Source organism: Vidua macroura, chromosome Z (genome assembly GCF_024509145.1).
Source record: "Vidua macroura isolate BioBank_ID:100142 chromosome Z, ASM2450914v1, whole genome shotgun sequence".
NCBI classification, from domain to species: Eukaryota; Metazoa; Chordata; class Aves; order Passeriformes; family Viduidae; genus Vidua; species Vidua macroura.
Window position 1 is genome coordinate 30,650,098 of NC_071611.1, and position 17,512 is coordinate 30,667,609.

Below are 17,512 nucleotides of genomic sequence, written 5' to 3' on the forward strand. Positions count from 1 at the left end.
TGGACTTTGCCTAGAGGACTCCAAGGTCTCTGGAGGCCTAAATATAATTTTTAAAACAAGCAAAGGTGGTTATCCTGAGAAGGTTTAGTCAACTCTAATGTATGCAGGAAGACAGACAATGTAGTTCTACAGAACCCTGAAGGATTCACCACACAGTAATTTAAACATGAACTGTCACGAACACTGTCACCTCTGTGACTGTTATCAGTTATCTGTATGCATTTCATACCTCTCCTCATTTAGTGGATGTGTTTCAAGGTTGAGTATTTTGCAGCTTGGCAATTATTAGGCATTATATCTTATCAGATTTGTATCAACAGTTTGTATTTAAATTAAGAAGGCATAACAAATCAAAGTGCTTACCTGTCATGAGAAACCTGTAGTTCTGCTAATAGCTGATTTTTAAACCATTGATCAAAATCCACACTATCAAACAGTTCATAAGCAGCCAGTCCAACTGCATTATACACTAGGGAAAAAGAATAGTTATGCTTATTATTTACATCAATATTTCTTTTTAATATTAAATAATCAGATTAATTTAATATTCAAACCACATTTTCGTAACCTGAACATAAATAAAACAAAACCAAAGCATACCTTTCTTTAGAAAGTGTTATCAGATCATGGTGAAAGAACTCTGGTGCAAATTATTAGTAAAAGGAAGACATTACAGAAGATACGTTAGATTCTCAGAAATAGCTAGAAGCCAAAAGAACAACGAGGATCTTATTCTATCATCAAGGATGGTTCCATAAGAAACAATTATTTTGTTTTGCCATAAAATCTCCTCACTTGTAAAATAGTCAGAGTGTTTCTATTTTCTTCAGAAAATACTGAAAGTAATTTACTTGGCACAGCAGAAAGAACAGGACAGTAAAAGAGATTGCTTGTTGTAGAAGAAAAGCCAAAAAGCAGTGTATTTTTACAAAAACATTTTCAAAATTGAAGGCCAACATCAGTGAAAGGAGAATTAGGATTTAGGTCCCACTTTCCAGATGACTTTGAATTCTTGCAAATTTTTCATGCAATTTTTAAGAAGTAAAACACATACACAAAAGTGGCTCTGTTACTTCTAAGATAAAGTAAAACTTAATTTACCGGCATCTTTAATCAGTATAGCATTGGTATTTTCCACGTTGGTAGATCCTACAAGCCAAAGTTAAAATAAATAAAAAAAGTGTCACTAAAACAAGGAATGAAAGCAACTTTGCATTTGAATGCTTTAAGAAAGAAAGACATGCATTAGGACTGCTTTCACTGCTTTTATTCAATCTACAAGTTCAGTCATTTCAGTTTTGATACCTTGTTCAGTGACTATATCAAAATCAAATCTCTGCTTTCACAGCCTATTTCTGACTTACTTCTTTGGAGACGAACATTTTTACTAACAACATATACATAAGTCAGAAGCAAGTATTTTAAATGAAAATACTCAAAACCTGCAAATTGCAGCCAACTGTTAACAACATAGTACTACATCCAAAAAGGTCCTAGTCCTAGTTCCTTGATTTTTTTATGTATGTGTGCCTAAAAGTAAATATTTTCTGTAATTCTAAGAATTCTTCATATCATCTAGAACTTCAACAGTAAATCTCAATTTGAAAACATGAAGAGCAGAAGAAAACTGCTATGGGCCCCAGGAGAATTAAAAACATACAGATGTACCTTTAGCATGATAGTATTAACTTATATAATTTTTGGAAAAAAAAACTTTAACTGTCAACTCTATTATAAGGAATCATTTACTACTCCCCATATTACAGCACCACAAGCCATCCCAAAACCAATGTACACAAAATACTTTATGAACAGATTTTGTGAAGTCAGAAACCACTCTCAAAAAATGAGTATTTATTTTATTTTAATAGAATGTAATGATCCTTTCTGATAAGCTCGAATACAAAATATTATAACGCAACTAAGACAGCTGGGGGAAACAAACTAAGCTGAACTGATGGGAAAAAAAAGCACTCGCACTTATTATCTTTGCTGGCCATTATAAAACTTAGGTTGGGGGCAAAGAATCATAAGGTAAAACAAAGAAAATATGAATCACTCCTCAACCTATGAATAATTCAGTCTTCATACAGAAAACCCATAAATTTTTAAAGCAGATTCTTCAGATTTGGAAAGTCATCTAGACTCTACAAAATGACAGCATAACTTAAACTTTTTCTTTTAAAATTTTTTCTCCACCCAAGATTTTGGCAGAGACACAGCATGAACTGCCTTGCAACATTTGAACAGTAAGTTCCCAACTAAAAACAACCAAAGAATTCATTAAGCTAGTGGATCACTCCCAAGAAAGCCTGAAACCGCATAAAATTAGAAATGCCACAACATTTGTCAACCATCTAGAATAGTTACAATGAAAACCAAAGACCCTTTGGGACTTCCTCCTCCTAGATACACAATGCATTCCGTTATAATAGGTTTAAAAATAATTTTTGAATATTAATATGCCTTTTCAAAAATACAGAGAGAAAGCACTATATAAAATTAGATATTACAAGGTCAAATTATCTAATACTTGACAAGAGTATGTTATGAATGTAAACAATTGTAAATTATATACTTCCCTTATTTTTTTCAGTGACTTACCTTGTAGACTGTGAACCATTTCTAAAAGAACTGGGGTAAGAGTCTGATTATATTCATGAAAAATATCAATAAAAAGGACTTCTGTGCATGGCTGAAAAATTAAAAGATCTGATTAGAATCTATTAAAATAAAGGCAATTAAAATACTTTTTATGCTAAAATTTTAATTGCTGAATACCTCACACTGAAAGTCACAATTCAAAAAACAATATATAGTAGCAAAATTAATATTGTATGAAATACCACTCTTTCTACTATACATTATGCTTAAAGCTAGAAGAGCTTGATGGTTTCATCTGTATCACCCAGTTCTGTGGCAGAAGAACAATGAATCTGTGCTCCGCTGCCAGTGACCACTCTGTAGGTATGTCATAGCGTTTGTGTATTGGCTTAGTGGCTCTAGGCCAGGGACTTGGACAGAACACCATTTTACAACCGGAATATAGTATATGCACCACACTGGGTTTTTTAGTTTTAAAATAAAAGTAATCCAGCAAATTAACTCTCTGCAAAACAAACCACAACAGTTACAATTGGGGGATACACTACAACAGCATATTTCTGATCTGAACTAAATCAACTAATATAATAACTAATTAATGAATATAATTAACTAATAAAGATGTATCTGGAACTTCCTTCACTTGTCATGTCTACTAACAAACTCATATGTGATTACATTAGTTATCAGTTTAAAGAAGAGACAACTTCTGCTGGCTTTAACCAGATGCTACATAATTCAGATGCTGAAGCAAACTCCTTTTCCCTCCCTCCTAAAACATGAAGTGCATAGATTCCAATGTATTTCAGCAAGTTTGAATACTGAAAAAAGAACAAAGTTAAATTTTACTAATTCTGAAGAAACAAAAGGATTCTTTTTTGAGTATTATCTATCTTGGTTACAAACTATCAAGAGTTGCATTCAGGAATGTTTAATGAGTTTCTTTCAAACTGAACACTTACTCTGAGACTGTACTTCCAAGAATCTCCTCCAGTCTCTTCTACAGCTATTATTTCACAAAGAAAAGAAAAAAGCATTATTTCAACTCTGGTTCAAACAAAGTTTAGTGTTAGGTTAAGAGGGTATCATAGACTACTGAGATATCTTTTATTACAAAAAGAATGTCTAGAAGGAGTATTTGTCCATATAAGAAGACTGCAGGAAATAAAATGGCCAATACTGCAGTAAGCAATTTGTAGAGACAATGTGGATATGAAGCACTTATACAAGTATCTAATTACACTACTACCAACTGTATAACATGTTTCTTACTGAAGCTTTCTGGATCCTCTTCCCACATGGTCAATTCTTCCTTTGTCAGCAGGAAATAGTGAGTGACTAATCTCCTACATATTTCCATTAGTGTTGGGTATGTGAAAAAAGCTGTCTTTATCTTATGTGCTTCAAGAGTTTCAGGACTGCTGTCTGAAATAAAACAAAGATTTCAGATACAATTAAGTGGCTTAAGGATCAAAGACTCGTCTAGTCAATCAATATAAGATTCTTATCCTCTGAGAAAAACAAAAAAAACATATTTTCATGGCAGACTTTAACTGACTTTCAGCTGGTAAGGCAGGTTTTTAAGCAAGTAATCTATTCTGACACATACCAGTATGCATATAAAACTTTTTTTTCAAATTCATAGAGAATGCTAATTGCTATCTAGTCACTGCCACATGCAAAACTAATGTGAAAGGTTGAGGTATTTTTTTAATTCACACATACAGCACTGTATAAAGTTTCAAAAGGAAACAGTCCTACAAAGCAAAACATATGAACTCCTTTATATTCAACTGCATCTCCAATCCACTGTGTTTCTGTATTACATTGTATTGATATTAGTTAATTACAGAAAATATACCATTTTATCAAACATCTCTCATGGGAAAGATGCAATAAACTAGCTGATGAAAATAAACCAAACTCTACACCTCAGTACTTTTTAAAATTCATTCAATGGAAACTAAAACAACCAAAAAAGAAAATATATTTGTGTTCCTTTTGCATTTAAAATTCTTTTGGAATGTCATTATCTATATACATTAATACTTTAAAATTTAAAATAACAATTATCAATATAGAGATAGAACCCTACATATTTCAATAATTATTAAAACATTAATGAAGGAGTTTACCTGTTGCAAATAGCTAGCAAAATGTTTCTCAAGACATAAAAAATTATTTTAGTAAATAGTGACATTACCTTCAATATTTTTGGATGGTTTGTATGCATAATTTTTTACAATCATCTTAATGAGATTCATGCATTGTACAATAAACTGCTCAAATACAACTCCTTCACCAGCTTCTGTGAAAACATAGCTGACAGAGAACTCCAGTGATCTCTGAATCAAAGAAGTGAATGAGAAAGGATGTTGATCCAGGAAGTCCAAAAGCTTAAAAAAAAAAAGGAAGTAGAAATAGAAAAATCAAAACACTTTTAGTGAAGTCCTATTAAATGCTTTAGTAAACTAATTATCAAAAACACCTGCCAATTTATAGAAAACTATAGAAAACTGAACATGGACAGGAAATTAGGAAGAGATCAGTATCAACTGTTAATGAAGCATTATTTAATGGCAAAATTCTTGGTTTTGGTTTGAAATTACTTATTTTTTTAAGTATAAGGAAGAATACCAATTCTTAAAAAAAAAAAAAAAAAAAGGACTAGCTTACTAGTAATAAATAAAATATATCAGCCATACTTAGTGACTATTTTAGCAGATAATTCATCCCTATTAGAATCAATGTAAGCAAAAGAGGTATGAGGCCTATATAACTTCTCCCCACCAACACTACCCATGCAGTACAACGACTTGCATCCTCAACTTAGCTTTTCCAATTAGTGATCTAAAACACACTGGTGGATTCCTTTAATCTCCTTTAGTACTGCAAAAATGCCTAAACCTATATTCTTGCATGTGAATTTGTATAGGTGATAGATTACCTATTAATCAAATTTACTTTCTCTTCAGATCTGTGAAAAAAGATGCACATCTGCAATCTAAGTACTATGACAAGACCAAAAATAATGCGTCAGAGCGTCTTCGGCTCAATTTTGGTGAAGCTGATAGGTGCTCTTTACTTCTGATAACTAGGCTGAGTATTTAATACACACCCCCAGCCTCTAGACAGAACTTGAAAACAATGGGAACTGTAGGTTTTGTAACTTTAAAAAAATAAAAAAGGACAAAAAAAAAAAAAAAAACAAAAAAAAAACAAAACCACAACAACAAAACAGACCAAGTGTCTACATTAAAATTATCTTCAATACCAAGTGCATTTAACACTTGCATAGACTCAGCTGACAAGTCCAAATGTATTAGACAATACGAGCCTCAGAGGGCAAGAATATGTTGTTAATTTTCTCTTGATTAATTAGTGTGGCCTGTAATTCCACAGAACTAACAGTGATCTAACCACCTATAAAAGGTAAGGTTTTCTTCAGGTAAAGATCTTCTTTATTCCTTAATACCATTACCACTGTTTAACCAATGTTTCCTTTAAACTCTACTTTAAACAAATTCTAGTTAAATAATTTACTTACGGAATGTACTTAATTTTGTTTGAGCTAAGAAAATGTACTCTTCACTGCTACAACTTACATCAGCATGAGTAAACAGACACCCTTTTCTTCAAAAATACATTTCATAACAAAGAAGTTTTAAGTTACAGTACCTTCCACTTCTTTGAAAGGTCTGAAACAGATTCACTTTAAGCACATATGTGTCTGGATGGGGACTGCTCCTCCAGAAGTACAAACTATGCAGTAACTGAAAGGAGATTTTACTTACCACTTTAGTGAACAGAATTATGGTCTTTTCTAGACGATCTCTGCATATGCTTTCTGCTCTTATACTTCTACCTGGTAAATCAGACATTTCACAACTATAATTTTTTAGACTTCCATATTCTTTCTGGATAGCTATGTTTTAAATAATCAACAATGGAGAAGAACTTATTTTTAATGCAGTTAAGAGATTAAGTTAACCCTGAAAAATGTTCTAAGGCAAAATAAATTCCAAATCAAATTCAAGGTAATGACTGAGAATAGAAAATCTTAAACTGTTTCTCTCAACTGTAGTGAAATTCACTGCACTTGATCAGGCTATAAAAATTGTGACATCATTACAGAAAATTCAATGATAAAAGGCATTTAAAATAATGCAAGCAAATGCTAGTATAGTCAAAAAATAATTATGCATTGAAAATATAAATGTCCTTTGAAAATATAAAATGTCCTTTTAATAAAACTGCATACTATTATATGCTTTTCTAGAAACTCCACCTTAAAAATAGTTTATTATAGACATTAGAAAACATTCTGAATTAGGAAAAAAAAAAAACAGACAAAACTTTTATTAAAAAAAGAAAAACCAGAAAGTGCCATATTGAAAGCATACAGGCAGAAATACAATATAATAAATGTAAACACTAATCCTATAAGGTAGTTGTATCTGCTTTTGCAAAACAATCTATTGATTAGAAAAGTGGAAATGGGAAGGTTCAGCTCAGTTCTTGTCTTAGGACACAGAAACCCATAAAGTCCTCATATTCTAGGGGACTACAATAAACACCAGACTTCAGTACGGGATGGCCTTCAATTACTCCTATTCAAACTCTGCACCTTTCTTGTCAAAATTGAAAAAAGAGCCAGAAGGAGCCTGACTGTACTATAGTGAAAGTGGCAAATGGAGGCAGTTTCCATCTCTTCTAAAAATGAGGCCCAAAGCCCCAGTCAGCCCTGTCACCAAAGTACAGGCTCCTGAACCCAGGAACTTCACCAAAATATCAAAATTACATATAACTTATTTCAAAAAAATTCTTCCTATTCAGTTTAGATATCTATTCTCATAAAAAGTGTGGTTGAAATATGACACCAAATACAATTTTGATGTGATTTTTTACCCTGTTGATACAAAAAGACACTTCTACTGAATTCTTCTTTGATAGTTTCAGCAGCATTTAAAGAAATAGTGTCAATTTCCACAAAAATACCTTGCAATGATCACTGATGATGAACTAGCCTGTATATTTTCATCCAGCTTCTAATGTTTAACAATGAATACAAAGAAAAATACTCAGATACTTACTACACTCCAGAAACTGTTTCAGCCGTTCAAATACAGCATGTAGAAAACCCTGAAAAATAAACATGTCTTTGAAAGATGAAACTTATTCTGCACTGTATTATGAGAACTCAGTTATGTCAGACTGAAGTCAGTTCAGATGTCCTACCAGCTCAGACATGACCTCGCAACTTTTAAGTGAATTCTTTGATTATTTTGAACAAACAATTTTCTCAATAAATTAACAATTAGCTAGCAAGCAGATTGCATAGGTAATCCAAACTGACCTTATTAGTACTTCATAAACAGCATAGCAACTCTAGAAGAAGGAAGGACAGGTAACTACAGACATTTCCTTTAAAATATGCTTATCTAGTTCTACTCTGTTCTCAGCTTCCTAGTGTAGGCTGTAGGTACTAAATTCCTCCAGCAAAACAGGCAGCAATGGAGGTTAAGGAAGGTTTGTCTGACCCCACCTCTCCCTGTGCTGCAGAACACAGGCTTTTATCTCAACCAAACAAATGTGATAGAACACATTAGCATGGCATATTCATTACTTAAAAAATTGGCTTTAACTGGCATGAGGAGAGCACATGTAAGACATCTTTCAGTAAGCAACAAGTGTGACCATCATGTGGTGTGTAAATTGGAAAAGATGTCTTTTCTTTTTTTAAACATTATGCCATTAGTGCCATACTTTTAGGAATCTATCTAGGATTTGAGAGCTCTTGACTGAAGGGAGGACAACTTTGACAGAATGTTGCTTCATCTTCCTTTGCATAATACAAACATATGCCTGTCAATGATTTTCTAACCTAGCTCTAATAACACCTGAAATCATCACAAATGTTTTCTAATCTAGAACCAGAAACACACTTACCATCACCTCTGCATTCCAATGAGGTTCTACAAAGCCATGGACCGTTAGTTTCCGAAGCACTAGGAAAATAAATTACGTTTTTTGTAGCTATTTCTTAGCTATTTATTAGCTAATAGCTATTTATTAGCTCTTGTTTCAACAAATTTCAGAACACAATTACAATTCCACTTGCCATGCCTTTCTTTCAACTCAAGACTTTAAAAAATACACATAATTTAGGTCCCGGATGCCTCATCCATACCTAACATTCACCTTGATGAAATTACTTTAAAACATATCTTGTGTAAAATAATGAAGAGAACTTTTAAGAATTACTCAATCAGAAAGAATTCTGCCAAAACTCTAAGCATTCAACTCCTGAAAGATCCTGCAGTAGTAGGAAAAGGGCCAAGTAGAGGTAAGGCCCATAAACCACTTGTAAATTCTCTCAGGTTTATCACTGCCTGTAACCCAGCAAAAGCTGCACGCTACATCTTCTGAAACAATTTAGGACATGTATTATTTACATTGCAAGAATTGCATACAAAAAACTCAGTTGTTAAAAGCAGCAAAGTAGTCAGGATATACATTTACTCCACTCATAAGCCTTTCAGCATAAACCTAAGACATAAACTAACTGCTAAGGCTAGCATTTCACTGGACACAGGGTGAACTTAATGGAATGAAACTTGTAGCTCAGCTTCCTCAATTAAGTGCTGAAGACATGCAAACACACATAAGAAAACATCCTGTTATGCCACCCACTTTCCAACTTCCTAGACATTGACTTCTTACTATATGCTCAGCTGACTGCACAGTTTCTCTCATACTGAGAAACAAGACCACTCTCCCCCCATTCTGCATGAGCAATCATCCTTCTGCCTTGCTAACAGAACAGGTAACCAAAAATACAGTTATTCCCAATGGGAATGGCTTTGGAGCCATTGGAGAATGGGAACTATTTACCAAAGAACTTCTACACATTCCCTGTAAAGAAAGTTATTTGATTCCTTATACTTAACATCATTCTGTATTATTACCTTTCAATGACAACAAGGTCCTTTCTAGTGAATTTGCAGCTGCAGCTTCATCCCCTGTACAAATCTGTTGTAGGAATGTATCTGTATGGTGATTCCACAAGGAACATGCAAAGCTATAAATACTAGATGTAAGCTGCAAAAGGAAGATGAAGAATATATTTTGTTTCCTGAATTTTGCTATACCATAATAAATCCCCAAATATTAAAGACTAGTTTAGACTATTAAAATATTTAATCCAGCTTATTGTATGTATCACAGACCACAATGTTTAATTTGCTTCTTTGTTGTAATGAGTTGTACTAACCTTAAGACATTTTCCAGAAAAATACCTTACCTTAATTTGAAGATGTTATGATAGACTCACTGGTTTCCCTGACTGCTTGGGTCTATGATGCTCACCTTAAAGAAAACTATTTAGGCCTCCTTTCTTACCTGATTTTCAGTAAATACAGCTGCTGGTGCATAATATGGTATGACGCTTCAAAAAATTATCAGCTTTCCTCATCACCTCTTCTCACACAATGACAAGCTGTCCATTTTACAGTTAAACTAATGTCTGAAACAGCTTACTCTGGGACACAGCAGTTACAAGTGCAATATTATTAAACAATGCTTACTCCAAAACTATCTTTACTTTGTTGATAGCTGCAAATACTGACACTTTCCCTCATTTTTTTTAATACAGAATGACAAATAGTTTCTAATGAGATATAAGTGAACAAATCTCAAACTTAATTCACATTACAGTTGATACACAGTGCTTAACTGATAAAGATATCTGAATTACAAACAGAAGATTAAGGTTTTCTCACTCAGTTATGGTAGCAATTGACAGCTGCATAATTACAGAAATTTGCATTTAGTCTGCTACACTTTATATCAATGGAGTCAGAATCACATGACTTTATTTAGTTGCTTTGACTGAGTAAAGATTAGTAAAGGTCCTATTTACAAATCAGTCTTCAATGCCTCAGACTCCTGATGGCTTAAAGTTCATTTTATTGATTACATAAACAGAAATTTCTACATAGACAAGTAGGTAAACATCCGTAAACATCCATAAACAATCTTCATTTCAGGTGCTCACTCTTTCCTTTAAAATGAAGGAATAAACTAAAATTTCAAGAATTCCAGAGTAACACATTTGGAAAAAATGTTTAACTCACTAAATTCAGTTAACTGCACTACATCGTTGCCCAACTCCAAATGGGAGTTGGAGATGCATGGCCTACAGCCAAAGTACATCTGTGTTCTAATCAGTAGATTTTTACAGTGGAGAATGTAAGCTGAATGACATGAGATTTGGCATTTGTGTTCACATCTTGCCTTTAATTAACCTGAAGAGATGGCCTAGAAAAATCTCAAACACATTCATGCTGATGATAAAAACTAAAATATGGTAGTATGGAAATCTAAACCCTAGTATTTCTTAAAAACTATACTGATTTAAAAAGTCAGAACACGCTTCCAAAAAAACTCCATAAATTCCTAGAAAAATAAGATCATATACATCATACATCTGATATGCAGATATTGTTCTGTAGATGAAGCTCTGCTTCTTTACATAAATTAAGATAACAATGTTCAAGCTGTATCCAAAATTAACAAAGATCTCAAACATCTCACCCAGAAACTGACTTCCAGTTATTCCATAGTACCCAGATACCCACAACATAAGAGCACTTCTGTTCCAAGGGCAGACATTTAAGTCCACAGACATGCCATTAATGCCCTGACAGCTAAACTCAGGAAGAAGCAAGCATGTACAATACACAGTTTGCATGCTCTACATTACTGCGTCACATTACTTACATCATAGAAAAGCTTCCTATCTGCAGCAAGCCGTTTGGATGCCAGGGTCTTTGTAACATGGTAAAACGTAAGTAGAGCCCTGTGTTGTTGAAGATCATCCTGCACCTTCACAGATTCTACAAGAGTGGGTATAAGTTCTGGCCATTGTCTTGGGCAGTCCACTCTGGCAACTTTAGCAATCAGTACAGAAATCTGAGTTGCTATCTGCAAAAAAACCCACAGACACCACTAAGTCAAAGAGCATTTAGGAAATGAATAATGATGAGATCCACAGCCAAATAAAACCTGAACAAAAAAAAAAAAAAAACCAAACAAAAAAAAAAAAAAAAACCCCAAAAAAACCAACCAAACAAACAAAAAAAAAAAAAAAGAAAAAAAGAAAAAAACAAACAAACAAAAAAAAAACTAGAATGGACTGATAGATTTTTGTCTGCTTTTTCTCAAGCTGTTTTTAAGTTTGCTGAATGCAAATAAATGTGGAGAAAAAGTTTATGTTAGTAGCAAGTATTACATAAAATACTAAATATCTTGCTTAAATTTTACATGAAGACCAGTAACTGTATTTATTCTAGAAATCACATAAATGAAGAAACAAATATCTGGAAACCACTTTTTACTTAGTGATTTTTCTATCACTTTCTATGAGCATACACTACTGAATACATATTACCTATAATTCTGCTCTACCTAACTTTTCAACAGAGCCCCTGGAAGACATATGTATAAGCCTAAGCCCCATCCCAGTAACTGAGACTGAGACTCTCTCTCGCTCCAGATCTTCAGAACCACAGGCCAGGTGCACCTGCACTACTCATATCATCTGACTTTGGATGCTGGGCCCAAATCCCACTGACAACAGTCTTGCCAGCAGCTGGAACCTGGTCCTTGGAGCACACATGCATGATGAACTGAGTGAGATTACACAGTAAGACAGGTAAGGGATGCAATCAGAACACATGCAGCAGTCATCAGGCACAGGGTTTGTTCAGACCCAGGTACAGATCACCCATGGTTTACGCATGACTGGCCCTTCTCATGCCCTCTTTCTGTCTATTCCACACTTGGCTGCTGTGCAACTCCCTTCCCCTAAACATTCCTTAGCATATTTTGTATGGTCACTCAAAGCCCTACCTCAAATACCCAAAAATTTCATATTCTTATTTTCCCTGTTCCTATCCCATTCCAATTGAAAAGGTCTTTGACTGGATTAGTGAAGCAGACACTCTCTCCTTCAGCACTCTAGAACAACCACACTTCCAGTCGGGGGAAGAAGTCACCTTCTTAGGCTACCAGAAGGAATCCAAGTAATTTACAGGAATAAGAAGAATAGAGCAATGCCTCTCTACTGGTGCCTTATCTGTTTCATCTGGAATCTGACAACCCCACCAAGTTTTCCACAATATTTATTTCTACCATGCTGCTTAGTGAGAGGATTGCTTCAGGAAAATGATGTCAAAATTCGCAAGGAAGAGCTGGGAGTCCTAATTATTACAGTATCAAATTAGGTCAATTGACATAACGGGAGAGCAAATAAAGTCTTCTTCCTATGTGATACAAGAAGCAACCTCTCGGGAAGGCCAAAAGCACTTTTATCTTGAGCACTGGCATTTTAAATGGGGAGAAAGAAAAAAAGAATTTGCTGTCATACATTTGAATAACTACTTTGTTCCACTGTTCTCTCCATATGCTAAATATCTTCAGAGGGCATGGAAATTATGCTTTTAGCAGATGGTATGTTCTCTTTTTCTTCTACACCTCCCCTGGAAGTCAAGTTGTATCATCACATCTCCATACTATGCCTATTTCTCATTTTGTGTTGTTTTTCTTTCTATACAAGAGTCAATTTTTTCTGCCTTCAGTGATACAAAAAGCATAAGCAGAGAGTAACTGTGTTATGAACTGTCTGTGACTGGAGAAGTGCAGTTATCAGGAACACAGGATATCAAAACTCAGACATATCAACCAGGCTGGGAACTAAACAAGACTCCTTGGAAAGGACACCTCAGGATACCTACAAGATAGATTGGGGAACAAGGGGAAAAAACGGGATATGGACTCTGTAAACATATTTCTATATCGCACATAATTGTTTGGACAATTATTTAGACTGCTGCAATATAAACAAATAATCTCCACATCTTAAAAAATGACATCCCAAAAAACAAATCAAAACATGAAGCCACTACTTTTTAAAATGTCAGTTAAAAAGGTTCCAATCTCAACTGCAACTACAGTCAGAGAACTCCAGAACTGTTCATCAGCAGTGGCATTCTTAACTACAAAAAACACTATGCTATCATCCTAGCAGGCAAACTGATGAAATACTAATGAGTGTATGGAAAAAGTTTTGTTTTGCAAACAATATAGTTAATATTAGAGTTTCATAGTTAATTGACCTATTTACATGTGCAAAAAAAATACAAACTTCAAAATTAAATAATTGATAAATTATATTCTACCTAGTAGAAGTATAAATGACACACACTACGGTTCAGCTTGACATGCTTCATAGTTCTTTTTAGTTAAAATACAGAAACAAATCATATTTGTCATATTGTTTACATTGAAACTATACCTGCAGAACAAATTTTAAAACACTTTATATGCTTTTTTAAAAATTGCATTTGCAATGAAAAATTTTAACTCTAGTCAAAATTGTCATTTCACAATGGACTTCTACAAAGACTAAATTACCCTAATTTTGATAAAATGCTCTAATCCTAGAAGTTGCATTAATCCTGTAAAGAAATCCCAAAAAGTTAAAACAGAACTGTCTGCAGAACAGAAGTTTATTCACAATGCCTTTTTTTTTTTTCAATCTTAACCTCATGCCTATAATTTCTGTATTTCCTTCACACAGTTTTCTAAGATCCAGCTCAAACTATTAGCAAATACTTCCTTGCAGAATCTTATACTTACATGATGAAGAAGTTAGCAAAAGTAAGATTGATTCATCTAGTATGGGCATATTCTGTGCCCCTAACATTAGTTCTGTACTCAATGTAATAAGAAATTGTTATTCTAATGAAAATAACTGCTTACAATTAGTCATTTTATGTACGAAAAGACACTATCACAGTGAAGCTTTATTAAGCTTATTTAAATTCACTAAAATGCTGTAAACTAGACATGTGACAGCAGTACTGCTTAGGTGGGTGTATGCAGCAGCAATCTCAACAGCTCATTCCTGCTCTGCCACTGCCACACTTCCTTGCATGGCCACACTGGGAGTCAGGTAAGAGAACAGACACAGCCTAAAAAAACAGAAATCACGCAGGAAAGGTTATCTTTCAGCTACATCCATTCCCTGAACCATTTCACCAAATGGCTGCATAAACAGCAAGGGACAACAAACTGCCACTGCAATGCCGAAAGAAACGAACCACAGAGACAAAACATTGTTTCCAACCAAAGTGGTTCTATAATTCAATGAGTTATGATCTATGGTAAAAGATCTCACTTCAAGATCTCTCTGCAAAGCAACATGTAAACTGCAACTTTATTATTATAATTAAGTACTTTGTAAAGAAAGAAACCAAGATATCCATCAATACAAGCATTTTTTGGGAGAGTAATAAACAATCACCACTAACCTGATTCACTGGCTCATTAAAGTTGGTGATAAGTCCAGCACGCAATGTAGTCTTTTCTTCTTCAGAAAGAGCACTGCCAGGATATATTTATTAAAATATTATTTCTTCTCAATTAAAAAACTACTATAAATTCATTTGTAACTATCAAAAACACTATCAAAACTAACAAAAGAACATCCTTTGTTCTTCCACTATTCCAAGTATCTTTAAAAAGAGAGGGAACAGTGAAAAAAATACTTATAGCATTTTAGTCTCATGTTCTGAGACCTGCAGTGATGTTTTTAAAGATAAATGGCAAGAGTTGAGAGAGTGAGATACACAGATATATAATGAAAAATCACAAAACTGTACAAAATACAAATGGATTGCTCAGAGACAATTGTAATATAGTTATTTTTGACAGAATTGAGGATTTGCACATGAATTTGCCCATGTACACTAATGGACAATGGCCAATAATTGTTCAGAATAATGCAATCACCATATGAGATGACAGCTCTTTTTGTAAATGCAGCAAGTCTTTCCTATTATAAATACTTTTCTATAAGAAAGTAATATATTTACACTTACAAGTACAGATCCACTTAAAAATACAGATCCTTTGAAAATTATAGCTTTGTGTGAAAAGTATGTTGATACATTCTCCATAAAATGCAGGGGAAAATAATAAGCAGAGCAAATTCTAATCCATAAAGGTAAATTTTCATTCAAGAGCAGCATTGTGGTATCTTAATTTTAAGTGACTTCTATCAGTTTAAGACTACAAGTTACAGTATTATATTACTCCTGTATTACTTCAGATTTTATATAATTCATGCAATTTTCTTATTATTTCCAGGCAGGAAACACAACACACTGCTTTAAAAAAGGTTTTGTTGGTATTTATAGATTATGTTATCAGGGAAAAAGAAAACCAAAACCAAATTAAACAAAAAACCCCAACAAATTTTCATTTACTGATAGCACCTAGAAAGCTGTTTCTTCTCCATAAAAAGTCTGTAAGTCATCATACAAGGTTGTTCAGATGGAAGTTTCCCCTAACATTGCAATGGCTTAGAAGCATGCAAGCAGCACATCTCAGTGAAGACTACTGGCTGGAAATTAAGATTAAACACACCAACACAACCACCTCCTCTTATCTGACCTCAGGCATAGATATTAACCAACTAGTTTTATATATTGATGTTTAAAATTATATCTAAAGCTCCCTAAAGCACAGGTTTTACACGAATCTAGAGAAATGCTAAATATTAATCTCAAAATAATAAAAAAATAGAGGCAGGAATTGCCATAAGAACAAACATCTGCAAAAGTGTTCTAGTTTTCACTTTCCCTTCACCCCTGCACAAAACACAAGTACTCACTATTTCCTAGATAAGACTTATTATTTGAAGTATAGTACAAAAGGGGGGCCATTCATTGTTTCACTGGTGACTCAGAACTGTACACTAGGTCTTATTTTCCAAGGCAATTATAGCATTCAGGAGTCACAATTTTATTTTTTGTATTTTAAATCAAGACATCAGCTGTAAGATTATTTCCACAAAAAATTAAATTATCCCTAAAAATATTTTGGTTAAAATTTCCAGAGATTTCTGCAACAGTAAAAGCTTTTCTGCATGTAACAATCTAAAGCCATGAGATGACATTCCAGGAAAATAAATTTTGAGGGCTTTTCTTCTATAATATGAAAATGCAGTATATAATTTCCATATATGCAGGCATCCTCTAAGTGGTTTCTAAAACTTGAAAGCTCTTATTAATAAAATTTTAAAATCTATTCTCAATTAAATGTAGATTGTATAATACCTCACTTTCAGAGACAACAGAAAGCACCTAAAACCTGGTTTGTAAAGAAAAAAATACCCCATTTTACTATATTACTTCACTTGCTTTGTTTCTGGGATCACAAAACCCCTGGCTTTAAACATTTTTTCATAATTATAATTATATTAAATTTATAATTTGCACAGTCTAAGAGCAGCAAGAATTCAGTTCATTACTTACTGTAAATAAAAATGCTGTAATTAAGCTTTTGCCATTGCAGACAAAACAAAGGAAAGAAAAGAAACAGATTCATGAGGATGAATGCCTCAAAGACACAAGCTTGTGATAAGCAAAACTGGAAAAGAATAATGAAAAAAAATCTAAGAAATCAATACAGTACTGTGTGACAGAGCTCCTAAGGGTTTGCCGGACTGTGGGTGGATGAATTCAGCGTTTAAACAACACGAGAGTGACATCTGCTGGAGAAGAGGGACACCCTCAGCCCCTGAAGGAGACACAGACTGGCACCACTGCCCTCAGCCTCCCTAATGCCTTGCAAGAAAGTCAATTCCATAATTCCATCTATAAAAGTTATAGGCAGGTGAGAAGTTAGGAAGAATGTGCCTCACTCAGGCAGTTAATTCCCTTCAGCATTGAATTATATGTGCCTAAAAATTAAAACAACTTCATCTACACATGAACTTCTCAGTGCTATCTACTATGCTGTAGTCTTTCAAAATTTGCAAGTTCAGCATTTGATCTTTCTC

At 33.8% G+C, this 17,512-nt stretch overlaps 1 protein-coding gene across 2 annotated transcripts in view; it reads right to left on the reverse strand.

The window, feature by feature from the left end:
- The window catches only part of IPO11 (importin 11), a 79,435-nt gene that overhangs the window by 48,489 nt on the left and 13,434 nt on the right, over window positions 1-17,512 (reverse strand). The window contains exons 6-17 of one of the 2 annotated variants that reach the window (XM_054003093.1): window positions 14,979-15,051; window positions 11,386-11,589; window positions 9,573-9,705; window positions 8,554-8,612; window positions 7,698-7,746; window positions 6,399-6,469; window positions 4,808-5,000; window positions 3,877-4,029; window positions 3,567-3,610; window positions 2,605-2,695; window positions 1,102-1,149; window positions 364-469 (exon numbers count right to left, since the gene is read on the reverse strand). In XM_054003093.1, the coding sequence (XP_053859068.1) occupies window positions 364-469; window positions 1,102-1,149; window positions 2,605-2,695; window positions 3,567-3,610; window positions 3,877-4,029; window positions 4,808-5,000; window positions 6,399-6,469; window positions 7,698-7,746; window positions 8,554-8,612; window positions 9,573-9,705; window positions 11,386-11,589; window positions 14,979-15,051 (1,224 nt within the window). Of the gene's footprint in view, window positions 1-363; window positions 470-1,101; window positions 1,150-2,604; window positions 2,696-3,566; window positions 3,611-3,876; window positions 4,030-4,807; window positions 5,001-6,398; window positions 6,470-7,693; window positions 7,747-8,553; window positions 8,613-9,572; window positions 9,706-11,385; window positions 11,590-14,978; window positions 15,052-17,512 lie in introns of both variants that reach the window. The other variant, XM_054003094.1, reaches the window with a different exon arrangement.